This window comes from Physeter macrocephalus, chromosome 17 (assembly GCF_002837175.3).
Source record: "Physeter macrocephalus isolate SW-GA chromosome 17, ASM283717v5, whole genome shotgun sequence".
Taxonomy (NCBI): domain Eukaryota; kingdom Metazoa; phylum Chordata; class Mammalia; order Artiodactyla; family Physeteridae; genus Physeter; species Physeter macrocephalus.
Window position 1 is genome coordinate 6,977 of NC_041230.1, and position 26,051 is coordinate 33,027.

Genomic DNA, 26,051 nt, shown 5'->3' on the forward strand with positions numbered 1-26,051 from the left:
GATGTCTCTGGGGGCCGTTATTCAGCCGATCACATACACTGTCTTCTGGAATCCTCCACCTGGAACGGGACCTAAGAAGTGGCCAAATCGGGCAGGTTTTATGCTTTTTAGGCAAAGAAACAAATCTGTGAGGAATTGACAGGACAAAGAGACTTGGGCTTTGGGTGCCCAATTAGTGAAGAATCTAGTGAGAATTTAGGCTTGGGGTAGTAAATTAAAGAAGTAACAAGGTTTGTTTACACAGGCTTCTTGCCTCGAATTCCCTAGGTCTGCTGATAAGGGTGTCCTTCTCCCTCCAGATGTGGGGAGGGCACCTTTCACTTGAGAGATTTATGTCCTGCTCTCAGGGAAGCAGAAAGGAAGGTCAGAGTGTCCTCTTGAGTTGGCCGTTTCTATTTATTTATTTATTTATGGCCGCGCTGGGTCTTTGTTGCTGCACGAGGGCTTTCTCTAGTTGTGGTGAGCGGGGGCTACTCTTCGTTGTGGTGCGCGGGCTTCTCACTGCGGAGGCTTCTCTCGTTGCGGAGCACAGGCTCTAGGTGCGTGGGCTTCAGTAGTTGTGGTGTGCGGGCTCAGTAGTTACGGCTTGCGGGCTCTAGAGTGCAGGCTCAGTAGTTGTGGCCCTGGGGCTTCGTTGCTCTGCGGCATGTAGGATCTCCCCGGATCAGGGCTCGAACCGGTGTCCCCTGCACTGGCAGGCAGATTCTTAACCACTGCACCACCAGGGAAGTCCTGACAGTTTCCTGAATAACTATAATGCAAAATAATCAATATACCATTGAAGCACATTTTGAGACGGCCTGCTCTGGGCCCCAAACACACCCGCACACATACACAAGCTGACACACACACATTTGGGTGTTATTTATTGTGAGTCCTGGGGTGAACGCTCCACCCTACCATTTCTCCCGGGAATGGTGGAGCTCTCTATCCAGGCAACTGGACTTAGTTTTCAGGCCGAGGAGGCCCAGAGGCAATGACATCTCCCATGGAAGAGAAAGAATAGGGTTCCTGACTCTGGGTGACACCTTGGTCCTCAGCACTAAGTGTCCATGCCGTGTGGTCCTGAGTCTCCCAGAAATCCTACCAGTGGCTGACCTCCCCACCCCTATTCTTTCTGACCATCTATTGGAAAAGCAATGAATAGTCTACTTGATTTGAAAGAAGGGAAGTTTTCGGGGCCTGTTTTGCAATTCTGTAGAAATTGGAAAACTGACTCAAACCAAGACAAGGCAGAGCGATTGAGTCAGAGACAGAGATCCTGGTTTCCCTTCTCCTCAGAGCCTGCCCCCAAGGCCTGCTCTCCGTGGGGTCCAGGCCGGGCTGTAGGCGACAGTGTAGCAAGTGCCAGAGGAGGGATGGGCACCTTGGTACCAGCTGGGACCATTTAGTTAAAAGTGATGCTGCCTCCAGGGACTTCCCTGGTGGTCCAGTGGCTAAGACTCTGTACTGCTTTGATTATAAATCCCACAAAGTGGTGTTATAGTTTTGCTTTAAGCAGTCATATGTATTTTAAGAGATTACACCAGGGACTTCCCTGGTGGTCCAGTGGCTAAGACTCTGTACTCCCAGTGCAGGGGGCCCTGGTTTGATCCCTGGTCAGGGAGCTGGATCCCATATGCTTCAACTAGGAGTTCTCATCTTGCAACTAAAACCAAACCAAAACGAAACGAAAACGTCGCAAGGAAGATCGAAGATCCTGCGTGCCTCAATTAAAAACAAAACAAAAAAAAAACATGTCGCAACGAAGATCGAAGATCTGCGTACCACAACTAAGACCCCACGCAGCCAAATAAAAAAAATGAATATTAAAAAAAAAAAATGATGTTGCCTCCTGTTTGAGAAACAAGCGATAGGGAAGTAAAGTGAGAAACTGGTTGTAGATGAAAAGGAACTGAGGGTTTCCTCCGTGCGTTTTCTGTGCTTTTCAGGCTGCATTTATCCCATTTCCTTTTTATGTATTTGTGATACTCAGCAATTTTCCCGGTCAGCAACTTCCCATCCTAGGCAAGTTCTGTGCTCTTTGAGAGCTGACCGCTGCAGGTCCACCAGAGGGCGCTCGAAAACGCGAGCGCTGGTCCCCCGGATGGACAGACCCAGGCAGATGGGCGCCTTCGCCCCCACTTACGTAAACGGTGGCTTTCTGTACCACAGTCTGAGGAGGAGGAGGGAAACAGACCGTTCTGGGGATCCCCAAGACCACCCTGAAGTTTGATGATTCATTGGAAGGACTGAAAGAATTCAGAGAAACTGTTATACTCGGGATTTGTTACAACAAAAGGATACAGATTACAATTTGCCAAGGAAGGAATTCCCCGGCCATCCAGTGGTTAGGACTCCGCACTCTCACTGCTGGGGCCCCGGCTTCGATCCCTGGTGGAGGAACAAAGATCCTGTAAGCCACGCTGCACGGCCAAAGGAAAAAATTTAGAATAGGGTAGAATAAAATACAATCTGCAAAGTTCACAGGACAGGGTCCAGGGGAGGCCAGGCACAAGGTTCCAGTGGTCTCTCCCAGTGGAGTCATGTGGACAGTGCTTCATTGTCCGAGTGCTATGGACTGAATCCCCCCCATCCCCAATTCATATGTTGAAGCCCTAACCCCCTCAATGTGACTGTATTTGGAGATAGAAACAAGGGGGTAATTAAGGTTAAATGAGGTCATAAGGGTGGGACCCTTATGCAAAAGGATTAGTGCCCTTATAGGAAGAGACACAGAGACACCAGAGTTCTCTCTCTCTCCCTCTCTCTGTCTCTGACATGTGAGGGCACAGTGAGAAGGCAGCTCTCTGTCAGCCAGGAAGCAGACCCTCGCCAAGCTAACACCTGGATCTTGGACTTCTGGCCTCCAGAACTGTGAGAAAGTGTTGATACATTTCTGTTGTTTAAGCTGCCCAGTGTGTGGTATCTTATGGCAACTCAAAGCTGACCAATACACCCAGCGATGACGTGTGACAGCATTTGTGGGGTATAAACCTTGGTGTCCAGCGTTTTTGTTGGGGGCCTGTTATGGGTTGAATTGTGTCCTCCCCAAAAAGATGTTCAAGACCTAACCCCCAGTACCTGTGAATGTGACCTTATTTGGAAACAGGGTCTTTGCAGGTGATCAGGTTAAGGTGAGGCCATTAGGGTGGGCCTAATCTGATTTGACCGGTATTCTTACTAAAAAATAAAAAGGAAATGTGGACACTGAGACACACATGCCAAGGGCTTAGGATTCCCTCCCAGGAGCTGGGTGAAGCCCATGCCTCTCTTTGGATGAGGTTAATTCTTTACTACATGCATTGCCAGTCACTTGAGGAGTTGGGCTGGATGCCAGCAGAGTGGTCCCAGATATGTGTCTTTCATTCCTATGTTGTCCCAACCCTCAGGAGAGGGACAGATGCTCATCAACCCAGCCCCTGGGCAGTGCTGACCATGCTCTCCTCTTAGGGCAGGTCTGAGTCTGGAAGCTTCTTACAAGTGCTGCCTAAATCCTTTGCAGGCCCCTGAGCAAAATGAAAATGTGAGGTCCCTTTGACAAAAAAAAAAAAAAAAAAAAAAAGCAGGAAAAACCTTTTTCCTTTTTTCCATGGACTCTCTCTCAATCAGTCATGTTTTGTTTTTCTCTTAACATTAAAAAAAATTGTCTTAAATACCCATAACATAAAATTTACCATTTTAAAAATAGATTTATTATTTATTTATTTAATTTATTTTTGGCTGCAGTGGGTCTTAGTTGTGGCATGCGGAATCTTTCGTTGCAGTGCATGGTTTCTCTCTAGTTGTGGCGTGGGCTCCAGAGCGCGTGGGTTCTATAGTTGCAGCCCTTCTCTCGTTGCAGTGCACGAGCTTAGTTGCCCCACGGCACATGGGATCTTAGTTCCCCGACCAGGGATCGAACTGGCATCCCCTGCATCGCAAGATGGATTCTTAACCACTGGCCCACCAGGGAAGTCCCTGTTCATAGTGTTTCTATTTGCAAGTTAATGTCCAATCCCTTGGGCTTGACTGGGGGGGTGGGCAGTGCAGACCCTCACAGGCACCCACTCAACTCAGCACACTCCAGACCCTCTCTGTGCCCAGGTGGTGGGATGGGGGTGCGAGGGTGGGCCCAGAAGCTGTCTCCAGATCCAGGACGTCCCCGGACTGACCGCGTGCGATTCAAAGTTCCAGTCCCCCTGGCATGCGCTCCTTATCCCATTAGACTTCACTTACAAAATGCAAACTCAAAGATAAAATTATTAGGAATTTCAAGATGGCAACCTCAGAGCATCAAACCCCAGGCGGGAAGCCCTTCTGAGCATGAAGCCCTGTGCAAATATTCCACTTCTTACTGTGGAGCTGGGATCCTTGTGTGGACCATTCACGGCCCCCAGACAGGCAGGGAGGTGAGTAGACTTTGGAGAGCCTGGGTGAGGGCACTGGGTTTGGGGTCACGCAAAAGTGAGGCAGGATTCGTGAGGTCATGCCCTCCTCTGCCCGCAGCCCCTGCGTGGAGTAGATGTTTGCCTGGCAAATGAATGAATGAAAATAAATGAATGAATGAATGAATCCCTGCCTCCAGCACCTCACCTGGAGCCTTTCCCCGCCTGTTTCCTGGGAGAGCCCCACTCCCGGCACCGCCCTCCCCCTAGGCTGACCCGGGGTGGCTGCTTCCTGGGGTCAGGGTTTAGAGCAACCCTGCATCCTCTCTCTGCGCTGGTGCTTCCATCTATGAAAGGAGAAGTCAGAAGAGATGTCTTCCAGACATTTGCAGTTCCGAGCTTCCTCTTTGACTCATCTGTGGATGGTCACTGACCCTTTCTCCCCCAGAAGCTTCCTGTTGGGGCTTCCTTCCTGGACAGACAGGCAGGTCCAGAAACTGGACAGTCCTGGGAACTCCTGGCCCCCTGGACATGGACAGGTTGCTGCTGCCGTCCCTGCTACGGGAGGGTGAGCGAGTGGATGGTGGGGAGAGCAGGGTCCCGGCCGGGACGGGGCTGGGGCTGCAGCTGCAGCTGAGCCTCTGTGTCCCCCTAGGGTCCCTGCAGCAGGATCCGTGGTACCAGCTGCAAGTGCAGGAGTCGGTGACAGTGCAGGAGGGTTTGTGTGTCCTTGTGTCCTGCACTGTCTCTTATCCCTCGCTTGGCCGGACCGACTCTACACCCATTTATGGTGAATGGTTCCGGAAAGGGGATAGAGCACCCCAGATGGATCTTCCTATGGCCACAAACAACCCAGGCAGGGGAGTAAAAAAGAAGAGAAAAATCCCATTCCACCTCCTCGGGGACCCTGGGGCGAACAACTGCTCCCTGGGCATCACAGACGCCAAGAAGGAGGACAGTGGAAACTATTATTTTCAGCTGATGAGAGGTGATGTGAAACATAGTTACAAAAATAACCTGCTCATTGTGAACGTGACAGGTACGGAAGGGTCCCCAGGAACAGGTAACAGGGATGGGGGGAAGGACGGACCCCCTGTCCCTCAACCTCTAAGGGGGACACTGGCGCATGGTCACAGCAGGGCTGGGCACACACAGGGGTCCCTTCTGGGGTCTGGCTTCTCCCTCTCTCCTCTCCAGCGCTGACACGGACCCCCGATATCTACATCAAGGAGCCCCTGGAGTCCGGCTCTAGCAGCCACGTGACGTGCTCCGTGCCAGGGGCCTGTGACCGGGCCACGCCGCCCACTATCTCCTGGACCGGGGCTGCCCTCCGCCCCCCGGGACTGGACTCGAAGGGAGCCTATAACTCCTCGGAGATCCTGCTCACCCCTGTCCCGCAGGACCACGGCACCAACCTCACCTGCCGGGTGACCTTCCGCAGGGCTGGCGTGAGCACGGAGAGGGCCGTCATGCTCAACGTGTCCTGTGAGCGCGGGGCCAGGACGGCGGGGCGCTCGCGGGGCGGGGAATGGGCGCTGGTGACCCGGAGGCCAGGGGCTGGGAGGGTCTGCAGGAAGGATGCAGGTCCTGCTCTGCTGTGCTTCCAGTTCTGTGCCTCCTGGGGGGTGGGGGGCGCGGAAGGGTCAGCTCTGACTCTCTTCCTCACTGCGTCTCTCTGCCCTAGACGCCCCCCAGAACCTGACCATCAGCATCTCCCGAGGAAATGGCACAGGTAGGGAGGGCCGCGGGGATACAGCGGGGATGGGAGAGACGGGAGAGCCCCCATTCACCCCTAGACAGATTGTTTTTTATTTACTATTCATTTCGTGCGAAGACGATTTGTCAAACATATGCAAATTATGAGGAAACACCATAAAAGGAAGACCCCGGGTGGTACTTACCATCCTGGGTAAGAACTAGAAGATCGTCCCCACCTTTGGAGCTCCCGATTTTAGCCCCTCCCTTCTGGCCTCGGAGAAAGCCACTACACTGAATTCTGTGTGATTCTTCTTTTTATTGATTTCATTGGCTGCCTTGGGTCTTTGCTGCTGCGCGCGGGCTTTCTCTAGTTGTGGCGAGAGGGGCCTACTCTTCGTTTCGGTGCGTGGGCTTCTCTTGCTGCGGAGCACGGGCTCTAGGCGCGCGGGCTTCAGTAGCTGTGGCACGTGGGCTCAGTAATTGTGGCTGGCGTGCTCTAGAGCGCAGGCTCGCTAGTTGCGGCGCATGGGCTTAGTTGCTCCGCGGTACTTGGGATCTTCCTGGACCAGGGCTTGAACCCGTGTCCCCTGCATCGGCAGGCGGACTCTCAACCGCTGCGCCACCAGGGAGGCCCAGAACTTCCCTCCTTTTTACCGCTGAATAATATTCTACTGTGTGGATGGACCACCATCTGTTTCTCCATCCATCTGTTGATGGGCATTTGGGTTGTTTCTACCTTGTGGCCTTTGTGAATGGTGCTGCTCTGAACATTCCTGTACAAGTAACTGTTTGAGTCCCTGATGTCAATTCTTTTGAGTCTGTACCTGGGAGTGGATTTTCTGTGTCAGAGCTGCCTTGACTTTGGTGTGGCAGCATCTCATGATCTTGACCTTCACCCGCAGTGCTTGGAGCTGTAATTACCATGTCTCCTTGTCGACAGACCATTCCACTGCGGAACTTAGTTTTCCATTCCATTTTTGTTTTTGTTTTTGTTTTTCTCTTTTCCATTCTACTTTTGACAAGCGTTTTGAGTTCATTGATTTTAGTTTTCCTGGGAATGTCCCTTCAAACACTCCCCAATTCCCTGGGCGAACAGAATAGCCTTTCTTTTGGGCAAAACTTCTCAAGCTTGATTGAGCAGACACATTTCTCACAATGAAGATTCTTACTCTGGAGGCCCGGGGAGGCCTGCCTATCTGCATTTCTAACCGGCTCCTGAAGGGTGCTGATCTACTGGGTCACAGTCCCTACTCTGAGTTATGAGATTATAAGTTTTAGGGCCAGGAGCATAATTGTGGGGCTTCAGGGAGGTATGTATATATATATATATATATATATTTTTTTTTAATCTTCCTCTTTGACTCATCTGTGGATGGTCACTGACCCTTTCTCCCCCAGAAGCTTCCTGTTGGGGCTTCCTTCCTGGACAGACAGGCAGGTCCAGAAACTGGACAGTCCTGGGAACTCCTGGCCCCCTGGACATGGACAGGTTGCTGCTGCCGTCCCTGCTACGGGAGGGTGAGCGAGTGGATGGTGGGGAGAGCAGGGTCCCGGCCGGGACGGGGCTGGGGCTGGAGCTGCAGCTGAGCCTCTGTGTCCCCCTAGGGTCCCTGCAGCAGGATCCGTGGTACCAGCTGCAAGTGCAGGAGTCGGTGACAGTGCAGGAGGGTTTGTGTGTCCTTGTGTCCTGCACTGTCTCTTATCCCTCGCTTGGCCGGACCGACTCTACACCCATTTATGGTGAATGGTTCCGGAAAGGGGATAGAGCACCCCAGATGGATCTTCCTATGGCCACAAACAACCCAGGCAGGGGAGTAAAAAAGAAGAGAAAAATCCCATTCCACCTCCTCGGGGACCCTGGGGCGAACAACTGCTCCCTGGGCATCACAGACGCCAAGAAGGAGGACAGTGGAAACTATTATTTTCAGCTGATGAGAGGTGATGTGAAACATAGTTACAAAAATAACCTGCTCATTGTGAACGTGACAGGTACGGAAGGGTCCCCAGGAACAGGTAACAGGGATGGGGGGAAGGACGGACCCCCTGTCCCTCAACCTCTAAGGGGGACACTGGCGCATGGTCACAGCAGGGCTGGGCACACACAGGGGTCCCTTCTGGGGTCTGGCTTCTCCCTCTCTCCTCTCCAGCGCTGACACGGACCCCCGATATCTACATCAAGGAGCCCCTGGAGTCCGGCTCTAGCAGCCACGTGACGTGCTCCGTGCCAGGGGCCTGTGACCGGGCCACGCCGCCCACTATCTCCTGGACCGGGGCTGCCCTCCGCCCCCCGGGACTGGACTCGAAGGGAGCCTATAACTCCTCGGAGATCCTGCTCACCCCTGTCCCGCAGGACCACGGCACCAACCTCACCTGCCGGGTGACCTTCCGCAGGGCTGGCGTGAGCACGGAGAGGGCCGTCATGCTCAACGTGTCCTGTGAGCGCGGGGCCAGGACGGCGGGGCGCTCGCGGGGCGGGGAATGGGCGCTGGTGACCCGGAGGCCAGGGGCTGGGAGGGTCTGCAGGAAGGATGCAGGTCCTGCTCTGCTGTGCTTCCAGTTCTGTGCCTCCTGGGGGGTGGGGGGCGCGGAAGGGTCAGCTCTGACTCTCTTCCTCACTGCGTCTCTCTGCCCTAGACGCCCCCCAGAACCTGACCATCAGCATCTCCCGAGGAAATGGCACAGGTAGGGAGGGCCGCGGGGATACAGCGGGGGTGGGAGAGACGGGTGAGCCCCCATTCACCCCTAGACAGATTGTTTTTTATTTACTATTCATTTCGTGCGAAGACGATTTGTCAAACATATGCAAATTATGAGGAAACACCATAAAAGGAAGACCCCGGGTGGTACTTACCATCCTGGGTAAGAACTAGAAGATCGTCCCCACCTTTGGAGCTCCCGATTTTAGCCCCTCCCTTCTGGCCTCGGAGAAAGCCACTACACTGAATTCTGTGTGATTCTTCTTTTTATTGATTTCATTGGCTGCCTTGGGTCTTTGCTGCTGCGCGCGGGCTTTCTCTAGTTGTGGCGAGAGGGGCCTACTCTTCGTTTCGGTGCGTGGGCTTCTCTTGCTGCGGAGCACGGGCTCTAGGCGCGCGGGCTTCAGTAGCTGTGGCACGTGGGCTCAGTAATTGTGGCTGGCGTGCTCTAGAGCGCAGGCTCGCTAGTTGCGGCGCATGGGCTTAGTTGCTCCGCGGTACTTGGGATCTTCCTGGACCAGGGCTTGAACCCGTGTCCCCTGCATCGGCAGGCGGACTCTCAACCGCTGCGCCACCAGGGAGGCCCAGAACTTCCCTCCTTTTTACCGCTGAATAATATTCTACTGTGTGGATGGACCACCATCTGTTTCTCCATCCATCTGTTGATGGGCATTTGGGTTGTTTCTACCTTGTGGCCTTTGTGAATGGTGCTGCTCTGAACATTCCTGTACAAGTAACTGTTTGAGTCCCTGATGTCAATTCTTTTGAGTCTGTACCTGGGAGTGGATTTTCTGTGTCAGAGCTGCCTTGACTTTGGTGTGGCAGCATCTCATGATCTTGACCTTCACCCGCAGTGCTTGGAGCTGTAATTACCATGTCTCCTTGTCGACAGACCATTCCACTGCGGAACTTAGTTTTCCATTCCATTTTTGTTTTTGTTTTTGTTTTTCTCTTTTCCATTCTACTTTTGACAAGCGTTTTGAGTTCATTGATTTTAGTTTTCCTGGGAATGTCCCTTCAAACACTCCCCAATTCCCTGGGCGAACAGAATAGCCTTTCTTTTGGGCAAAACTTCTCAAGCTTGATTGAGCAGACACATTTCTCACAATGAAGATTCTTACTCTGGAGGCCCGGGGAGGCCTGCCTATCTGCATTTCTAACCGGCTCCTGAAGGGTGCTGATCTACTGGGTCACAGTCCCTACTCTGAGTTATGAGATTATAAGTTTTAGGGCCAGGAGCATAATTGTGGGGCTTCAGGGAGGTATGTATATATATATATATATATATATTTTTTTTTAATTAATTTATTTATTTGGCTGTGCTGGGTTTTAGTTGCGGCCTGCAGGATCTTTTTTTTTTTTTCTTTTTAGTTGTGGCATGTGGGCTCTAGTTCCCTGACCAGGGATGGAACCTGGGCCCCCTGCCTTGGGAGTGTGGAGTCTTAACCTCTGGACCACCAGGGAGGTCCCTCAGGGATGTCTACTGTAGATGCCACTAGATGAGGCTATGACAGAATAGCTCTGGACTGGCCATACAAGAAACTGGCAATGAATGTTGCCTGGGACAAGAGGAATTTGTCACTTGGGGAGTCAGTGTGGGAGGGACTCCATTCTGGACACCCCTTCCTTCCTCTGTGAATTTTAGAATGCGAGATGTGAACGCCCTATTTATCCTGAGATAACCGGGGCAAAGGAGGGGTGGAGGTAGAGACCAGGTCCTGAAGAGCCTTGAAGGATCTGGGACTTGAATTTTGGATACTTGAATGGCGGATGGTGAGCAGTTCAGGAACGAAGGAGAGAAACGTGGATGAGGGCAAATGCCTCAGAGAAGTTAAGGGGCAACCCGCGTCCATCCACAGATGGACAGATGAACAAAACAGGGTCTATTCAGACAATGGTTGAGATTCAGCCACGAAAAGGAATGAGGCAGTGACACCCGTAGATGAACCTTGGAAACATCATGCTGAGGGGAAGAAGCTGGATATTTACACGCCATGGCCGGAAGAGACAAATCCATAGAGACAGAAATTAGTGGTTGCTTAGGGCTGGGGTGATGGGAGGATTGGGGGGGGTGGCTAAGGGGTGCAGAGTGTTGTGGGGGTCATGAAAATGTTCTAAAATTGATTGTGGTGATGGTTATTGCATGACTTTTAGGTGGTATGTAAATGGAGTTGCATGGTATGTGAATTATATCTCAATAAAGCTGCTTAAAAAACTACTTGTGGGATTCCTTCCCAACTTAAAAAAAAATAAAAAAGAAAGGAGAAAAAAAAAAAGGCTTCATAAAGCTGCTTAAAAAACTACTTGTGGGATTCCTTCCCAACTTAAAAAAAAAAAAAGTAGAAAGGAGAGAGAAATAGAAACAGGGCTTCATAGCCTGGGCTCAGCTCTCTCTCTCTCTCTGTCTTTGTCTCTCTCCATGTCTCTGTCTCTGTCTTTGTCTCTGTCTCTGTCTCTCTCTCTCTCCAGAGCTGAAATACCTGGGGAATGGCTCATCTCTTCCCGTCCTGGAAGGAGAATCTCTGCGCCTGGCCTGTGTCACCGACAGCAACCCCCCAGCCACACTGAGCTGGTCCCGGGGGAGCCGGACCCTGAACCCCTCACATCCCTCGAACCCGGGGTCCTGCAAGTGCCCCGGGTGGAGTCGGGCCATGAAGGCGAATTCACCTGCCGAGCTCAGCATCCTCAGGGCTCCCTGTGGACCTCCGTGCGTCTCTCTGTACAGAGTGAGCTGGGAGGAGGGAAAACACCCAGGGAGAGGACACTCAGGTCCAGGGGAGGGGAGAGCACGCTGACCCTTCTCCTTCCCCACAGACCCCCCCGCAGCTGCTGGGACCCTCCTGCTCCCCGGAGGATGAGGGTCTGCACTGCATCTGTTCCTCCCGAGCCCAGCCGGCCGCCTCCCTGCGCTGGCGGCTGGGGGGTTGTGAAAAGTGAGCTGGAACACACCTGAGGGAAGGACGCCTGGGTTCTAGGGAGGGGAGAGTCTCCTCTGACCCCTCCCATCTCTCCCCACAGACCCCCCGCAGCTGCTGGGACCCTCCTGCTCCCCGGAGGATGAGGGTCTGCACTGCATCTGTTCCTCCCGAGCCCAGCCGGCCCCCTCCCTGCGCTGGCGGCTGGGGGAGGGGCTGCTGGAGGGGAATTTCAGCAACGCCTCCTTCAAGGTCACCTCCAGCTCGGCTGGGCCCTGGGCCAACAGCTCCCTGAGCCTCAGCGAGGGGCTCAGCCCTGGCCTCAGACTCAGCTGCGAGGCCCAGAACAGCCACGGGGCCCAGAGCGCCACTGTCCAGCTGCTGCCAGGTCAGGGGGCCTGTTGGGGGCAGAGGCTTAGGGGGAAAGGAGTCTCCATCCTTTGAAGATGGAGCTTGTGGGGAGAGGGGCCTGGACGGGAGGGAATGAGAGACGGGTGGGAGCAGCGTCCTGTTCTTTGGCTGGTTGGGGGCTGAAGAAGAGGAGAGCTCAAATTCTGTGGGAGGAAGGGGCATGAGGGTCCTGGGACTTGGAGGGGAGTCACCCTACACCCCGATCATCTGCAGGGAAGCCCAAGCTTGGAGGAGAATTCGTTCTGGGGGCCGTCGGAGGAGCTGGCATCGCTGGCCTGCTCAGTCTCTGTTCCTGCCTCATCTTCTTCACGTGAGTGTCATCTCTTGGGGGAGGGAGGCAAGTGCAGGGGGAGGGAAGGGGTCTGAGCTCTGGAATCCCAGGCAGCCCCCACTGGAGGAATATGGATGGTGCAGAGCTTTGGAGAACTGGGCCTTGGGTCAGGGAATCAGAGCGGGGTCTGTCCCCACCCCTCCATCCTAGCCATCCATGAAGGGCACCCGTTCTCATTGCGAAGGTCAATAAGATGAGGCACACCCCCTACCTCCTGGCCTCGGTCGGCCCTTCTAGCCTCCTTATCATTATTATTTTTAAAATTTTTCTTATTTTTTGGCCACGCCGTGCGGCACTTGGGATTTTAGCTCCCCGACCAGGGATCGAACCCATGCCCCCTGCAGTGGAAGCTTGTAGTCTTAACCACTGGGCTTCCAGGGAAGTCCCAGCCCTTCTAGCCTCTTAAGCAGGGAGGACAGTAGTCGCCCTCCAAGCTCTGAGCCAGCTGGGCTGTTGAAAGGTCCTGGCTTCCCCTTTCAGAGTGAAGACCTTCAGGAAGGCACGTGGTGAGAAGGATGAGCCCTCCATGCTGGGTCCCAGCTCCCAGGTGAGTAATGAGTGCTCTGTCCTTCAGGACCCCATCTGGCTATCTCCCGAGCACGGCCATGGCTGCAGTCCTCTCGATGACTTAGACGATCATCATGACCCATATAGGCTTTTCCTCTTGGACCCTGTCCACACAGTCACCCAGCCCAGTGACCTGGGAGCACCCTCCCCTCTGCTCTCTGTCTCCTCTCTCAGAGCCAAGGACAACCCAGCCATCTTACTGATTGTATTCAGTTCCAACTGGGCCCTCCCTACCCCCACCTCCTCCTTTCTCTCTGGACCGCTGACCCACTTTCCCCCCACTTCCTACCTCACCTCCCCAAGACAGGATGCCACAAGGCTCTCCCCAAAATAATTATTGTCTACTACCAAGTTTGGGGGTCCCCAAGACAAGCTCAATTTCAATAACTCACCAGAAGGACTCACAAAACTCACTGAAAGCTTTTATACTCATGGTTATAGTATATTACAGGACAAGGATAGAGATTAAAATCAGCCAAGGGAAAAGGCACATGGGGCAGAGCCCGGGGGAGACCAGGCACGAGTATCCAGTTGCCTCTTTCAAGTGGAATTGTGCAGAAAGTGCTTAATTCTCCCAGCAATGATGTGTGATAACATGTATGGGCTATTGCCAGCCAGGGAAGCACACCTGAGCCTTCACATCCAGAGTTTGTTTTTTTTTTTCTCTCTTTTTTGGCCACACTGTGCAGCTTGTGGGATCTTAGTTCCCCGACCAGGCATCAAACTCGTGTCCCTGCAGTGGAAATGAGGAGCTCTAACCACTGGACGGCCAAGGAATTCTCCCATACCCAGCATTTTTATTGGGAGTTGGTTACGTTGGCATGGCTGACTGCCCACATGGCTTAACTTAGTGTCCAGTCTCTGCAGAGGTGTGATACTGTGTGACCCAAGGCCCCCACCATCTGTCACATTGTTACACCATCTAGTGTGGGCCAAGACCCGGGTGAACAAAGACACTCTAATCAGGCAAGACATTTCAAGGGCTTAGAGGTTCCCTCCCAGGTGCTGGGGCAAAGGGTCAAATTTTCTTTGGGCAAGGTTAACCTTTTCTGGCACAACAAGATCCTTTGATTTTAGGGTTCATAATGCAATTGGGTGATTGTGCTTGCCTGAATCTCTGAAATGCTGAGTGGTCCCTGAAGGGCCATCCAGGTCTGAGCAAATCCCTGTCCTCACACCATCCATCCCATTTTGGTCCCATCTTAATTTGCAATTATATAGTAATATAATTGACTACTGCTTTAACACCTGCTCCCCGCCATCCCCCCCACCCCCCTGCAAGTTGCAGGAAGTCAGGAATGGTGTATTCTTTGTTCCTCACTGAATATCCAGAGCCTGGCACCAGGGGAGCTCTTCCATAAGGCAGCACTGGAGTCAGAAAGATCTAGCATAAATTTTGGCCTTACCAATGACTAAATGTGTGATTTGGGGATATTTACTTAGCTTCGATTTCTCCACCTGATAAATGGGGATAATAGTGTCTCCCAAGTAGATTGTTGTGAGGAATCTAGGAGACTGGCAACTAATTACCAAGGGCCAGGCATTATTTACTCTCAAGCATTTGTTGCATGAATGAATGAATGAATGAATGAATGGGGGCCTCCGCCAATGTCTGGAATGAATAGATGAAAGACTGAATGTTCAGCTTTCAGGTTTACTTATGGACCCCCCTTGCTCTCTTTCCAGCCCTGTTATCCTAATATGACCCCCTTCTTTCCCTCTACTCAGGGTTACCAGCATGAGTGTCCTCCAGGCAGCCCCCTGGACCTGCCCCCACCAGTGGTGGCTGCCCCCACCTCTGGGGAGGAACAGGAGCTCCATTACACCTCCCTCAGTTTCTACACGCTGAGGCCCCGGGAGCCTCAGGACCAGGAGGCCGCCAGCACCACCGAATATGCTGAGATCAAGATCCGTAAATGACGACCCCCAGCTCTGGAGACCTCCCGGCACCAGAGCTCCCCAAAGCCTCGGCTGGGTCTGTCGGGCTGTCGTTGGGCTGCATCGCATTCCTCTGCCCCACCTGCCCCCTCCCCCTCCCCTCCGCAGGGACCCACCCCTGGGGCACTTCCTCCTCCCAATACACTGCGTACTGGCCTCTCTCTGAGCCTGCTTCCTGGACACTCAATTTGTGTATTTTCTCAGACAAAAAAAATCATTCACTGATTAACTGAAATCAAGGATTCAAGGGTACCTCTTGAATTCTGTGTCCTTGATATTTTGGTTCTCCTTAAGTTTCTTGTTTTGCAGAATCTGCTTATAAAATTCTTTGCAGTTCCAGTCTGTGTCCATTTACATTGTAATATAGTTTTTACGGGGGTCACATCCAACTGATTTTGTTCTTTTTTCCGTTGAGCGTCCATTTAACATTGATCAAGCCGCGCAACGGCTTCTCATTGCAGCGGCTTCTCCTGTTGCAGAGCACGGGCTCTAGGCGTGCGGGCTCAGTAGTTTTGGCTTGCGTGCTCTAGAGCACAGGCTCAGTAGTTGTGGCGCACGGGCTTAGTTGCTCTGCGGCACGTGGGATCTTCCCGGGCCAGGGCTCGAACCCGTGTCCCCTGCATTGGCAGGCGGATTCTTAGCCGCTGTGCCACCAGGGAAGTCCTCTGTTCTTTTAATTTGCATAAGTCTATGGCTAAACAGACCCTGGAAATTATAAGTAAGCAATGAAATATGCTTCTCCCCATGGATTATTTTATTATTTTATTATTTTTATTTTTATTTTGGCCGTGCCATGTGGCTTGTGGGATCTTAGTTCCCCAACCAGGGACTGAACCCACACTCTCAACAGTGAAAGCACCGATTCCTAACCACTGGACTGCCAGGGAATTCCCATGGATTATTATTATCTTCTTCTATAAATTTTATTTATTTATTTATTATTTTTGGTTGCACTGGGTCTTTGTTGCTGCGCACAGGCTTTCTCTAGTTGTGGCGAGTGGGGGCTACTCTTTGCTGTGGTGCGCGGGCTTCTCATTGTGGTGGCTTCTCTTGTTGTGGAGCACGGGCTCTAGGCGCGGGGGCTTCAGTAGTTGCAGCACGCGGGCTCAGTAGTCGCCGCAACTAGAGAAAGCCCACCCAGCAACGAAGACCCAACGCAGCCAATAATAAATAAATAAAATAAATTTAAAAAATAAATAAACTAATAGCAATTCAGTTAAAAATATATCATCAATGGGCCTTCCCTGGTGGTGCAGTGGTTGGGAGTCCGCCTGCCGATGCAGGGGGCGCGGGTTCGTGCCGCCTGTGCTCCGCGACAGGAGAGGCCACAGCAGTGAGAGGCCCGCGTACCCGAAAAAAAAAAAGAAAAAAAAAAAAAGAAATCATCTACGTTTCACAACGTAGATGTGAAACATTTCACAAAACCCATCATAATTTGCATTTGTAGACTCTCCACCAAAGCAGTAAAAACTTCCCCATTAACTTCCAACTGGGTGTTAAAAATAAGACAACAGGCCCAAAATAGAGTTGCTTATGCTAAGCCCCACGTCACCAGAGACTTCATGACAGTGTCGGCTCTTCCAGAAATGGCATCTTAAACCATCAATCAGGAATCACCTGATCAGAATTAGTTAAGCAATGTGCCTGACAGACCCCTGCCGTCCCCGGAAGAAAAGCAAGTTTGCAATAAGCAACCTGCTTTTTTTTGCCAAGTAGAACTTTCTTGTTCCTGCTTCCTTCTGCCTCTAAAAGTCTTTCAAGGTCTGTTGTATCTGCTCGACAGGACGCTGCTCAGTTCAGGAATCACTGAACAGAGCCAATTAGATCTGTAAAAGGTACTCAGCTGAATTTTGTTTAACATCCATAAGAAAGTCTCTGCAAACATGTGCTATTGTTTCTGAGGTCTCATCCGGAAGGAATTTTACTTGCAATAGCCTTAGAAGCAATCTTTTTTCACAAGAAAAATATTTCACAAGGGAAGGGAAGTGATGTGTCCTTCCCAGCTGCCTACTGGGCGGCCCCTCTTGGGAGCGGAAACCCCACACCTTGTTAGGGAACCACTGACCGAAACTGCCCGCCTTGGCCAAGCACGATAATAACCGCTTGCATGAGTTGTCTCACGACAGGAGGTCCTGATAAACAACACGGTGCTTGCGGGAGAATTCAGGAGGGGCCAAAACGAGGGAGGAGAAGCCAGTCAGGAGACGCCAGTCGGTAATATGTCCTGCCAACCTCCCAGAAAGCCTCATGCTAGAATCCATCTTGGCTGAGAGATGCGTGCCACCAGGAAGGACCCTGAGTCAGAGTGATTAGCCAGAGACCACCCGGAAACTAACCCCGTCACCATATAACCTGAGACTGCGAGCCACGTGGCGGAGCCGTCCTCCTGGGTTCCCTCACCCCGCTGCTCTCCGCCGGGCGCCCCTTCCCAATAGAGTCTCTTGCTTTGTCAGTACATGTGTCTCCTTGGACGATTCATTTCTGAGTGTTAGACCTCACTCTCGGGCCCTGGAAGGGGACCCCTTCTGGTAACAACTTGAGTTTACTGAAGGCTCAGAGGTGCCCTGCAGTAAAAATTATTTAAAACCCCACAGCCCCAGCACCACAAATGTCTGCCTAACATTGAGCCAGGGTTTCATTTTGGGGCAGAGGTGGGGTGGAGGGGACAGAGGACAGGTTCCAGCCACTGTCGGCCGCACGGAGGCCTGTGAGTCACTTCCACTCCCCTGGGCCCTGTGATCCTCACCTAAGGCCGGTGACCACACCCTCCTCTTTCAGAGGTTGGGGGATGAGCTGCCAAAACCTGGGCCCTGGAGACAGATTAAAGCGGGCTCATTGACAGGGAGGGAAATCGCCCACGTTCTCGCTGCTCCGCCCGGACCGAGGGATTCTCCCAGTGTCTGAGCAGCGCTGGGTCTCGCTGCCTTTGCTCGCTCAGAGAGAAGGGTGGAGGACGGGGGCTGCCGGACGTTGACACTGGCCTGGCCAAGTGCACCGAGGGCAGGATGACGGGAGGGGCGGGGGTTGACTGCGGCCGTCCCTCTTGCCTGATCCGGGGCCCTGAAGGGTGGCTGACGTCCCTCTTCTTTTGTGGGCTCATAAACACAGACGGGATTTTCTGATGGGTTTTCTCTCTCCTTAAGGAATACCTCCTTCCGGAAAGGATTACACACACTTCCTTTCAGCCAGGAAATGATGATCAGTCTGCTAATCTCCTTTCCTCTCCTGAGCAGGGAGAGAATCAGGGCGTCTCAGAGCAGTTTCTTCCCCCATCCGGCCTCTTGATTCTCCCCATCTCAAAGCAGGGTGGATGGTTTAAGATATCCAAGGTCAAATTCGGGGAGGCGGGTTTATCTCCTCCTCCTTAACCTCTCCCAGTCTAATCATTTGCCACATGCTGCTGGCCAGCCTGCCTTTGACATCTCTCCCCCGGCCCTCCTTTCCTCTGACTACCCTCCTACAGCTTCCTCCCTGGTCCCTCTGAGTCCAGGCTCTCCCCAAAGGCGCCCTCCTGTCCCGAGGCCTCTCCCTCTCCATCACCGCCCGAGCTTTGTCTTCGGAGTGCTGATCACCATCTGGAGTCGTCTCCCTTTAACACCGTCTCCTCCCGCTTGACTGCAGGCTCCAGCAGCTCAAGGACCTTGGCAGGCACATTTGGTTCATCGGGGTCCTCTGTGCAGCAGGATGCATGTCATGTAGCATGTCCTCAAGAACTGCCTGCTGAATATTTCTCGAATGAAGGGAAGGGTGAATGTATGGAAGAGAAGAAGGGTAAGTGGATGGGAGAATGAGTAGTAAATGAATGGATGGATGAAAGGGTGAATGGATGGAGGGATGGATAGACAAGTGTATGGAGGGATGGATGGAAGGATGGATAGACAAGTGAGAGAATGGATGGATAAGCGTCTGCCTGAAAGTGTGAACAGATGTATGAAAGAGCGGATGGCTGGGTGAAAGGTTGAAGGGATGGGTGGGTGGGAGAAAAAAAATGAGCTAAATTTTTCCAAAAGGAACTTCTTTTGCAGACACTCAACCCTCCAAGCTCCAATGAAACAATTTATTGTTAAAGCATAGTGGTGCCAATGGCAGCGTCCTTACTGAGAGGACCAGCCCAACCCCCGTCTGTGAATTGGGGGTCTTCTCCGTCTAAAACACCAGTGGCCGGCTGAAGGGAGGGATGGTCAAAGGAGGGAGTTCACAGTATCTGAGCCTAACTTCCGGGTTCCCTGAGGCTGATCTAGACAGATGATCTAAAGAAGTGGCAGGAATGCACATTCGAGGGATCTTTCTAGAAGCTTGTCTGTGATTCTACAGCAGGCCTTGAGTCACATATCTTCTTTTTTATTTTTATATTTCAAACTGCAGGCTGAAAGTTCTAGAAGATGATAAAAATGGCTGTCAGTGTCATTCATTCAAAGAGCACCCTTTAAGCCCCTACTGTGCGATAGGGGCTTTCTACTTTCTAGGGACACGAGATACCACCACGAACAAGAGGAACAAGAAGACTTTGCTGGGCTTACAATCTGGAGGAGAAGCGTGGAGACACGACAGATTAAACACGTGCTTCCCTCCAGAAGGCGACAAGGGGAGGCCTCAGGATCTGAGAGGCAGTGATGAGAAGGAGCCGGTCACGCAAAAACGAAGGGGAGGGACTTCCCTGGTGGCGCAGTGGTTAAGAAACTGCCTGCCAATGCAGGGGACACGGGTTTGAGCCCTGGTCCGGGAAGATCCCACATGCTGCGGAGCAACTAAGCCCGTGCACCACAACTACTGAGCCTGCGCTCTAGAGCCCGCGAGCCACAACTACTGAAGCCCGTGTGCCTAGAGCTCGTGCTCCACAACAAGAGAAGCCACCGCAATGAGAAGCCCGCGCACCGCAACGAAGAGTAGCCCCCGCTCACCGCAACTAGAGAAAGCCCGCGCGCAGCAACAAAGACCCAACGCAGCCAAAAATAATAAATAAATAAATTTAAAAAGAAGGGGAAAATCGTCACAGACCGTGCGAATGGCAAGTGCAAAGTTCCCGAGGTAGGATTGAGCTTGGCCTGGCCTAGCATCTGAGGGGTGGTTGGGCGCTCGGGCCAAGGCAGAGGCAAGGTGATCCTCAAGCTACTCCAAAGTCCCTGGGCTCCTTAAGGAGCATCTCTTCATTAAGTTCCCAACCAAGGGACAAACTTGGCACTGAGTAAGTGGTCCCCAGAGAGGGAGCTGTAATGATCCTGAAAGGGGCCGTTCGGTCTTTAGCTTTTAAAGTTCCACGGTACTGGGGGTGGGGGACAGGGAGGTACTGTAAGACAGGCCAGCACTGACGGGAAGGCTGGACTCACCCACTCGGTAAATATGGGTGGGATGCTTATGAGCCAGGCCAGTGATGTGAGTGGGAAACACAGAGATGCAGAAACGGGCGTGACCCGGCCCTCCCGGAGCTCACCGCCAGCAGGTGACCACACTGGGGGATGTGGGCAGAGGCAGAGCCTGGAGGAGAGGGCTAGAAGAGACTTCGCAACCACCTGGAGGGACGGGGCTGGGGGCGGAGAGGGGTCTGGGAGGACCCAAGGTCTCTCGGGACAGCTGGGGGCTGGGGGGACAGAGACTGGGAGGGTGGCAAGCTGGGTGGAGGTCACGCCTCCTCTTTTGGAGAGTGTCTGTGATTAAGGCAGGGAGCCTGCTCGGTCACTGAACAAACCAACAAACCGACAAACAACCTGGCATTTGTGGAGTGCTCTGCACCCAGGCACTGTGTGAAGAGCTGGACACACACGTTATCTCGTGTTTTCAGCTCTGGGATGTGAGTAATGGTTGCAGGGCCGAAGGAGCCCCTGTCGTCAAGGCGCCAAGGGAAGGAGACCACTGTGGGAGACAGGCTGCCACGCACAGGATATGCTCCTCAAGGCGCACGTGGGCCTGCCTCCTCGGCCACGGCGCTGCTGAGAGCGGGGCGGCCTGTGTGTGGCACGGCAGGCAGCAGAGATGCCAGCAGCACCTCTCCCCAGGCGCGACCCCCAGAAATGTCTCCAGACACTGCCAAACGGCCCCCGAGGGAACACTGCCTCTGTCTGAGGACTGCTGAGTTGGACAGACACTGAGCTTTGAATCCAGACAGACGTGTGAGAGGAATGACAGCCCCACGGACAGGGGAGGGCCTTGGGGAAGCTTCTCCTCAGGATCCATCCGGGCCGCCTCGCCAAAATGAACCGTCAAGTGAACCGAGTGTATAATTTTGACCTTCCACAGATTCCTGTACGCTCTCACTCAGTGCTCAGGGGAGTGTAAATGAGTGAGTACAGCCCCCAGGCAGAGCAATCTGCTTAGCTCCTTCAAACGAAATCCATCCTCAGGCCTGTGTGCACACGGGTGTTCAAGGTGTTTTGTCTGGAAAACAAAACCCTGGCAAAGCAAGCAAACACCCAGGCACTGGCGTTCTAAAGAGCATCCTTCATCTCCACCACGGAAGAGCTTGCAAGGCTGTGGCGGAAGGAACCAAACAGCATGAAGTGCCCTGCCCCATTATCCCAAGGAATGGCCACGTGGCTCAGTGGAGCAACAACGAAAAAGGCAAAAGGACCAATACAGCCCCTTTTATAAAGATGTGGAATGTTCTGTCAACGTGTTCGTCCACGTGTTGTACTGTGTGGCCTTTCTAGTTCCTGGGCGTTAGCTCCCCTACCTCCTGTATGTGCATGCTTACTGCAGTCAAACATTAGAGTCATCTCACACACACACACACACACACACACACACACACACACACGAGCAAGGTGAGGCACTGGACACAGAGCCAGGGGTTTTGCGGGGGAGAGATGGGGTCTGGCGGGGGTGACCCAAAGGAAAGCAGAGACTGCAGGTGGATGCGTAGAGGGACGGGGGGATGGGAAGGGACAGAGAAAGACAGAGAGAGACTGACAACATCTCGGTGCTAACTTCCAGATCCCAAATCCAGTCACACCTAAAGCTTCCCCCTCGGAATATTCTAGTGACAAGGGCCAATCAATTGCCCTTTTCCTTAAAGCCAGTTTGAGTCGAGTTCCTGCTACTTGTGCTACTTGTGATGCCCAGGGGCTGGAAGGTTCAAGAATCCTGTGGAAAAAGGCAGCAGCTCACTGGGAAGTTGGCCCCTGGAGTATAAACATCAAATGGCTTCGGTGGAAACAGCGGTGGGAGCTGGGGAGAGGGTTAAGCCTCACAAACTCTTCCCACTGGAACGCACCTAGGGTACCACCTGGAGGTCCAAGGGGTCGTAGGCCGACACCCGCAGATCCTGCAGCAGGGCTTCCAGATTGTTCCTCAGGGTGGTGTAGGGCGGCTTCTCCTCGTACTTGAGGGCCATCACCACCTTCAGGTACCTCTGCAGGGTCTCTGTTAGCTCCTTCAAACGAAATCCATCCTCAGGCCTGTGTGCACACGGGTGTTCAAGGTGTTTTGTCTGGAAAACAAAACCCTGGCAAAGCAAGCAAACACCCAGGCACTGGCGTTCTAAAGAGCATCCTTCATCTCCACCACGGAAGAGCTTGCAAGGCTGTGGCGGAAGGAACCAAACAGCATGAAGTGCCCTGCCCCATTATCCCAAGGAATGGCCACGTGGCTCAGTGGAGCAACAACGAAAAAGGCAAAAGGACCAATACAGCCCCTTTTATAAAGATGTGGAATGTTCTGTCAACGTGTTCGTCCACGTGTTGTACTGTGTGGCCTTTCTAGTTCCTGGGCGTTAGCTCCCCTACCTCCTGTATGTGCATGCTTACTGCAGTCAAACATTAGAGTCATCTCACACACACACACACACACACACACACACACACACACACACACGAGCAAGGTGAGGCACTGGACACAGAGCCAGGGGTTTTGCGGGGGAGAGATGGGGTCTGGCGGGGGTGACCCAAAGGAAAGCAGAGACTGCAGGTGGATGCGTAGAGGGACGGGGGGATGGGAAGGGACAGAGAAAGACAGAGAGAGACTGACAACATCTCGGTGCTAACTTCCAGATCCCAAATCCAGTCACACCTAAAGCTTCCCCCTCGGAATATTCTAGTGACAAGGGCCAATCAATTGCCCTTTTCCTTAAAGCCAGTTTGAGTCGAGTTCCTGCTACTTGTGCTACTTGTGATGCCCAGGGGCTGGAAGGTTCAAGAATCCTGTGGAAAAAGGCAGCAGCTCACTGGGAAGTTGGCCCCTGGAGTATAAACATCAAATGGCTTCGGTGGAAACAGCGGTGGGAGCTGGGGAGAGGGTTAAGCCTCACAAACTCTTCCCACTGGAACGCACCTAGGGTACCACCTGGAGGTCCAAGGGGTCGTAGGCCGACACCCGCAGATCCTGCAGCAGGGCTTCCAGATTGTTCCTCAGGGTGGTGTAGGGCGGCTTCTCCTCGTACTTGAGGGCCATCACCACCTTCAGGTACCTCTGCAGGGTCTCTGTGGTCAAGACACGGGAGGAGCCTGAGAGGGGTACCCAACCCAGAGCCTGAGGGGCTCTGCCTAGAGGGTCTCAGCCGTGGTTCCCATTTGCTCAGTGCTTCCTCTGTGCCCCACACTGCCATGACCACTTAGATTTAAATTAGTTTTTTTGGAAAACATCAAACATAAGCAACAGGAGAGCGGTACCATGAACAGCAGCGTACCCGTCACCCAGTCTCATCAGCTGTCAACTCATGCCCGTCTTGTTTCATCAAAACCCCTACCCCTTCCCCCTCCTGTATTGTTTTAAAGCAAATCCAGGCTGATTATACGATTTTATCTCTATTTGGTGGGTATCTCTAAATGGGAGCCAGCAAGCTTTTACTGTGAAGTGCCAGAGAATAAATATTTTTGGCTTTGTACGCCGGGAATCTCTGTGGCCAGGACCCAACTCAGCAGTTCTCCCACAAAAGGCCCACAGAAGGCAGGAAGCCAATGGGCGTAGCTATGCACCAAGACTACTTTATTTATGGACTCTGCAGCTTGAACTTCAGACAGGTTTCACGTGTCACAAAGTGTTCTTCTCTTGACTGTTTTCCCAGCCATTTCAAAATGTAAAACAATTCTTCGGGGAATTCCCTTGCAGTCCTGTGGTTATGACTCCGTGCTTCCACTGCAGGGGGCACGGGTTGGATCCCTGGTCAGGGAACTAAGATCCCGCAAGTCAGGGTACGCAGCCAAAAAAACCCCACAAAAACGTAGTTCACTGGCTTACAAAACCAGGCTGGCTGCCCCAGGGACGGAGTTTAAAAGATAGAAGCTGTTTTAAAAGATAAAGCCTTTTTGTTGTTTGTTTTCCCTAAATAGCACAATGCCATTATTACACTTTTTAAAAGTGCCAATTATGAAACCAATACAGTAATCATAATAGCTCCCACTTGAGCAATGTCTGTGTCAGGCTGGCTCTGAGCACGTTTAATTAGGGCTGCAGCAGAAGCTAAGGCAGCACCCCTGGGCCCAGTTCTACGCTGAATTCTTGGGACAAACCTCGGGAGGTGAGGGCTATCAGTGGCCCCATTTTACACGTGGGGAGGCGGAGGTTCAGAGAGGCTGGTAAACCTGGGGCTGAACTTTCTTCGGGCCCCGGGCCCCGCCCACCCCAAGCCCGGCCCCACCAGCCCCACTGGCGCCACCGGCTCCACTTCCCCGTGAGTGGCTTAGAATCAGCAGAGCTGTAATAAACTAACCGTGGGGCTCCTTGTGTTTTTTTTGTTTTTGTTTTTTTTGTCCATGCTGGCGCAGCTAGCGTAATCTCAGTTCCCCGACCAGGGATTGAACCTGGCCGGGCCCTCGGCAGTAAAAGCCTGGCATCTTAACCACTAGACCACCAGGGAACTGCCAATGGGGCTCATTCTTACGGAGCAAGAGCCCGAGGCTGGAGGGGAGAGTGACCTGAGCAGCAGAGACATGATCTGAATCCAGGGATTTCAGGTAATTTAAAAATGAGTCCTTACAGAGCTGGAGGGGATAAACTATCCTTTTCCGGCTGTCTTTCTGCCTCATGTTTAGAGAGCAATGTAGACGTCCTATAGCAGGGACGCTGGAAAAAAACACTCCCCCAAACAAAACAAAAACAGCCTCAATCTCCAGTAATAGGGATTGGCTTTAAAAATGATGGTTTACATGAAAAGCTGCTCAACATCGCTAATTATTAGAGAAATGCAAGTCGAAACTACAATGAGGTATCACCTCACTCCGGTCAGAATGGCCATCAGCGAAAAGTCTACAAATAATAAATTCTGGAAAGGGTGTGGAGAAAAGGGAACCCTCCTGCACTGTTGGTGGGAATGTAAAGTGGTGCAGCCACTATGGAGAACAGTCTGGAGGTTCCTCAGAAAACGAAAAATAGAGCTACCATATGATCCAGCAATCCCACCTCTGGGCATATATCTGGAGAAACCTCTAATTCAAAAACATACACACACCCCAATATTCATAGCATCACTATTTAAAGTAGGCAAGACAGGGAAGCAACGTAAATGACCATCGACAGATGAATGAATAAAGAAGACGTGGCATATATATATATATATATATATATACACACACACACACACACACACACGATGGACTATTACTCAGCCAAAAAAAAGAATCAGATAATGCCATTTGCAGCAACATGGATTATCAAACTAAGTGAAGTAAGCCAGACAGAGAAAGACAAATATCATATGATATTGCTTATATGTGGAATCTAAAAAAAACCAAAAAAACCCCAAATGAAATTATAAACAAAACGGAAATAGAGATATAATTAGAAATACATTTTATAATATAAAATATAAATATAAGATGTATTTCTAATTATAACCCATTACTCACATACATATATATGAGTATAAATATGTATCACTGAAGATACGGCATTTCTTTAACTTCTGTAAGGCATTCATATTTTTTTGTCTGCTTTTTAATTTTTAAAAATCCTGTTTTTGACCCATTAAATGGATTTAAGGACTGACTAATGAGTCAGAACTGTAGTTTTAACTGACGTTAAGTGTATTATACCACAATAAAAAAAAAATACCCATAAAATTCTACAAGTATTGACACAGAAATCTCTAAGGTATCACCTTCTTAAATGAAAAAGTAAGTCCGAGACCAATATACATAATATGATTCCATTAAAAAACCCCACACATTATGTGTGTGGGGTTGCATGTGCGTGTGTGTTGCTGTTATTATTGTTCAGACAC

At 51.9% G+C, this 26,051-nt stretch overlaps 2 protein-coding genes across 5 annotated transcripts in view; one reads left to right on the forward strand and one right to left on the reverse strand.

Annotated features, from left to right (window-relative positions):
• Positions 1-4,877: 4,877 nt before the first annotated feature.
• SIGLEC11 (sialic acid binding Ig like lectin 11) lies at positions 4,878-14,979 on the forward strand. The gene is given in 11 exon segments (XM_024132654.2): positions 4,878-4,894; positions 7,534-7,562; positions 7,650-8,033; positions 8,150-8,479; positions 8,679-8,726; positions 11,210-11,359; positions 11,362-11,466; positions 11,759-12,043; positions 12,280-12,376; positions 12,878-12,944; positions 14,693-14,979. Coding segments are annotated over 11 exon segments (1,704 nt in total). The 3' UTR covers positions 14,885-14,979.
• Positions 14,980-18,945: 3,966 nt separating this feature from the next.
• Positions 18,946-26,051, reverse strand: part of VRK3 (VRK serine/threonine kinase 3) — a 45,503-nt gene continuing 38,397 nt past the window's right edge. For 2 of the 4 annotated variants that reach the window (XM_024132630.3, XM_028477594.1), the window contains 2 exons: positions 22,110-22,258; positions 18,946-19,277 (listed from right to left, as the gene is read on the reverse strand). In XM_024132630.3, coding sequence (XP_023988398.1) covers positions 22,110-22,258 — 149 coding nt within the window. In that variant the 3' untranslated portion in view covers positions 18,946-19,277. Of the gene's footprint in view, positions 19,278-22,109; positions 22,259-22,730; positions 23,314-26,051 lie in introns of those variants that run through there. The other 2 variants (XM_007112462.4, XM_055078908.1) reach the window with 2 other exon arrangements.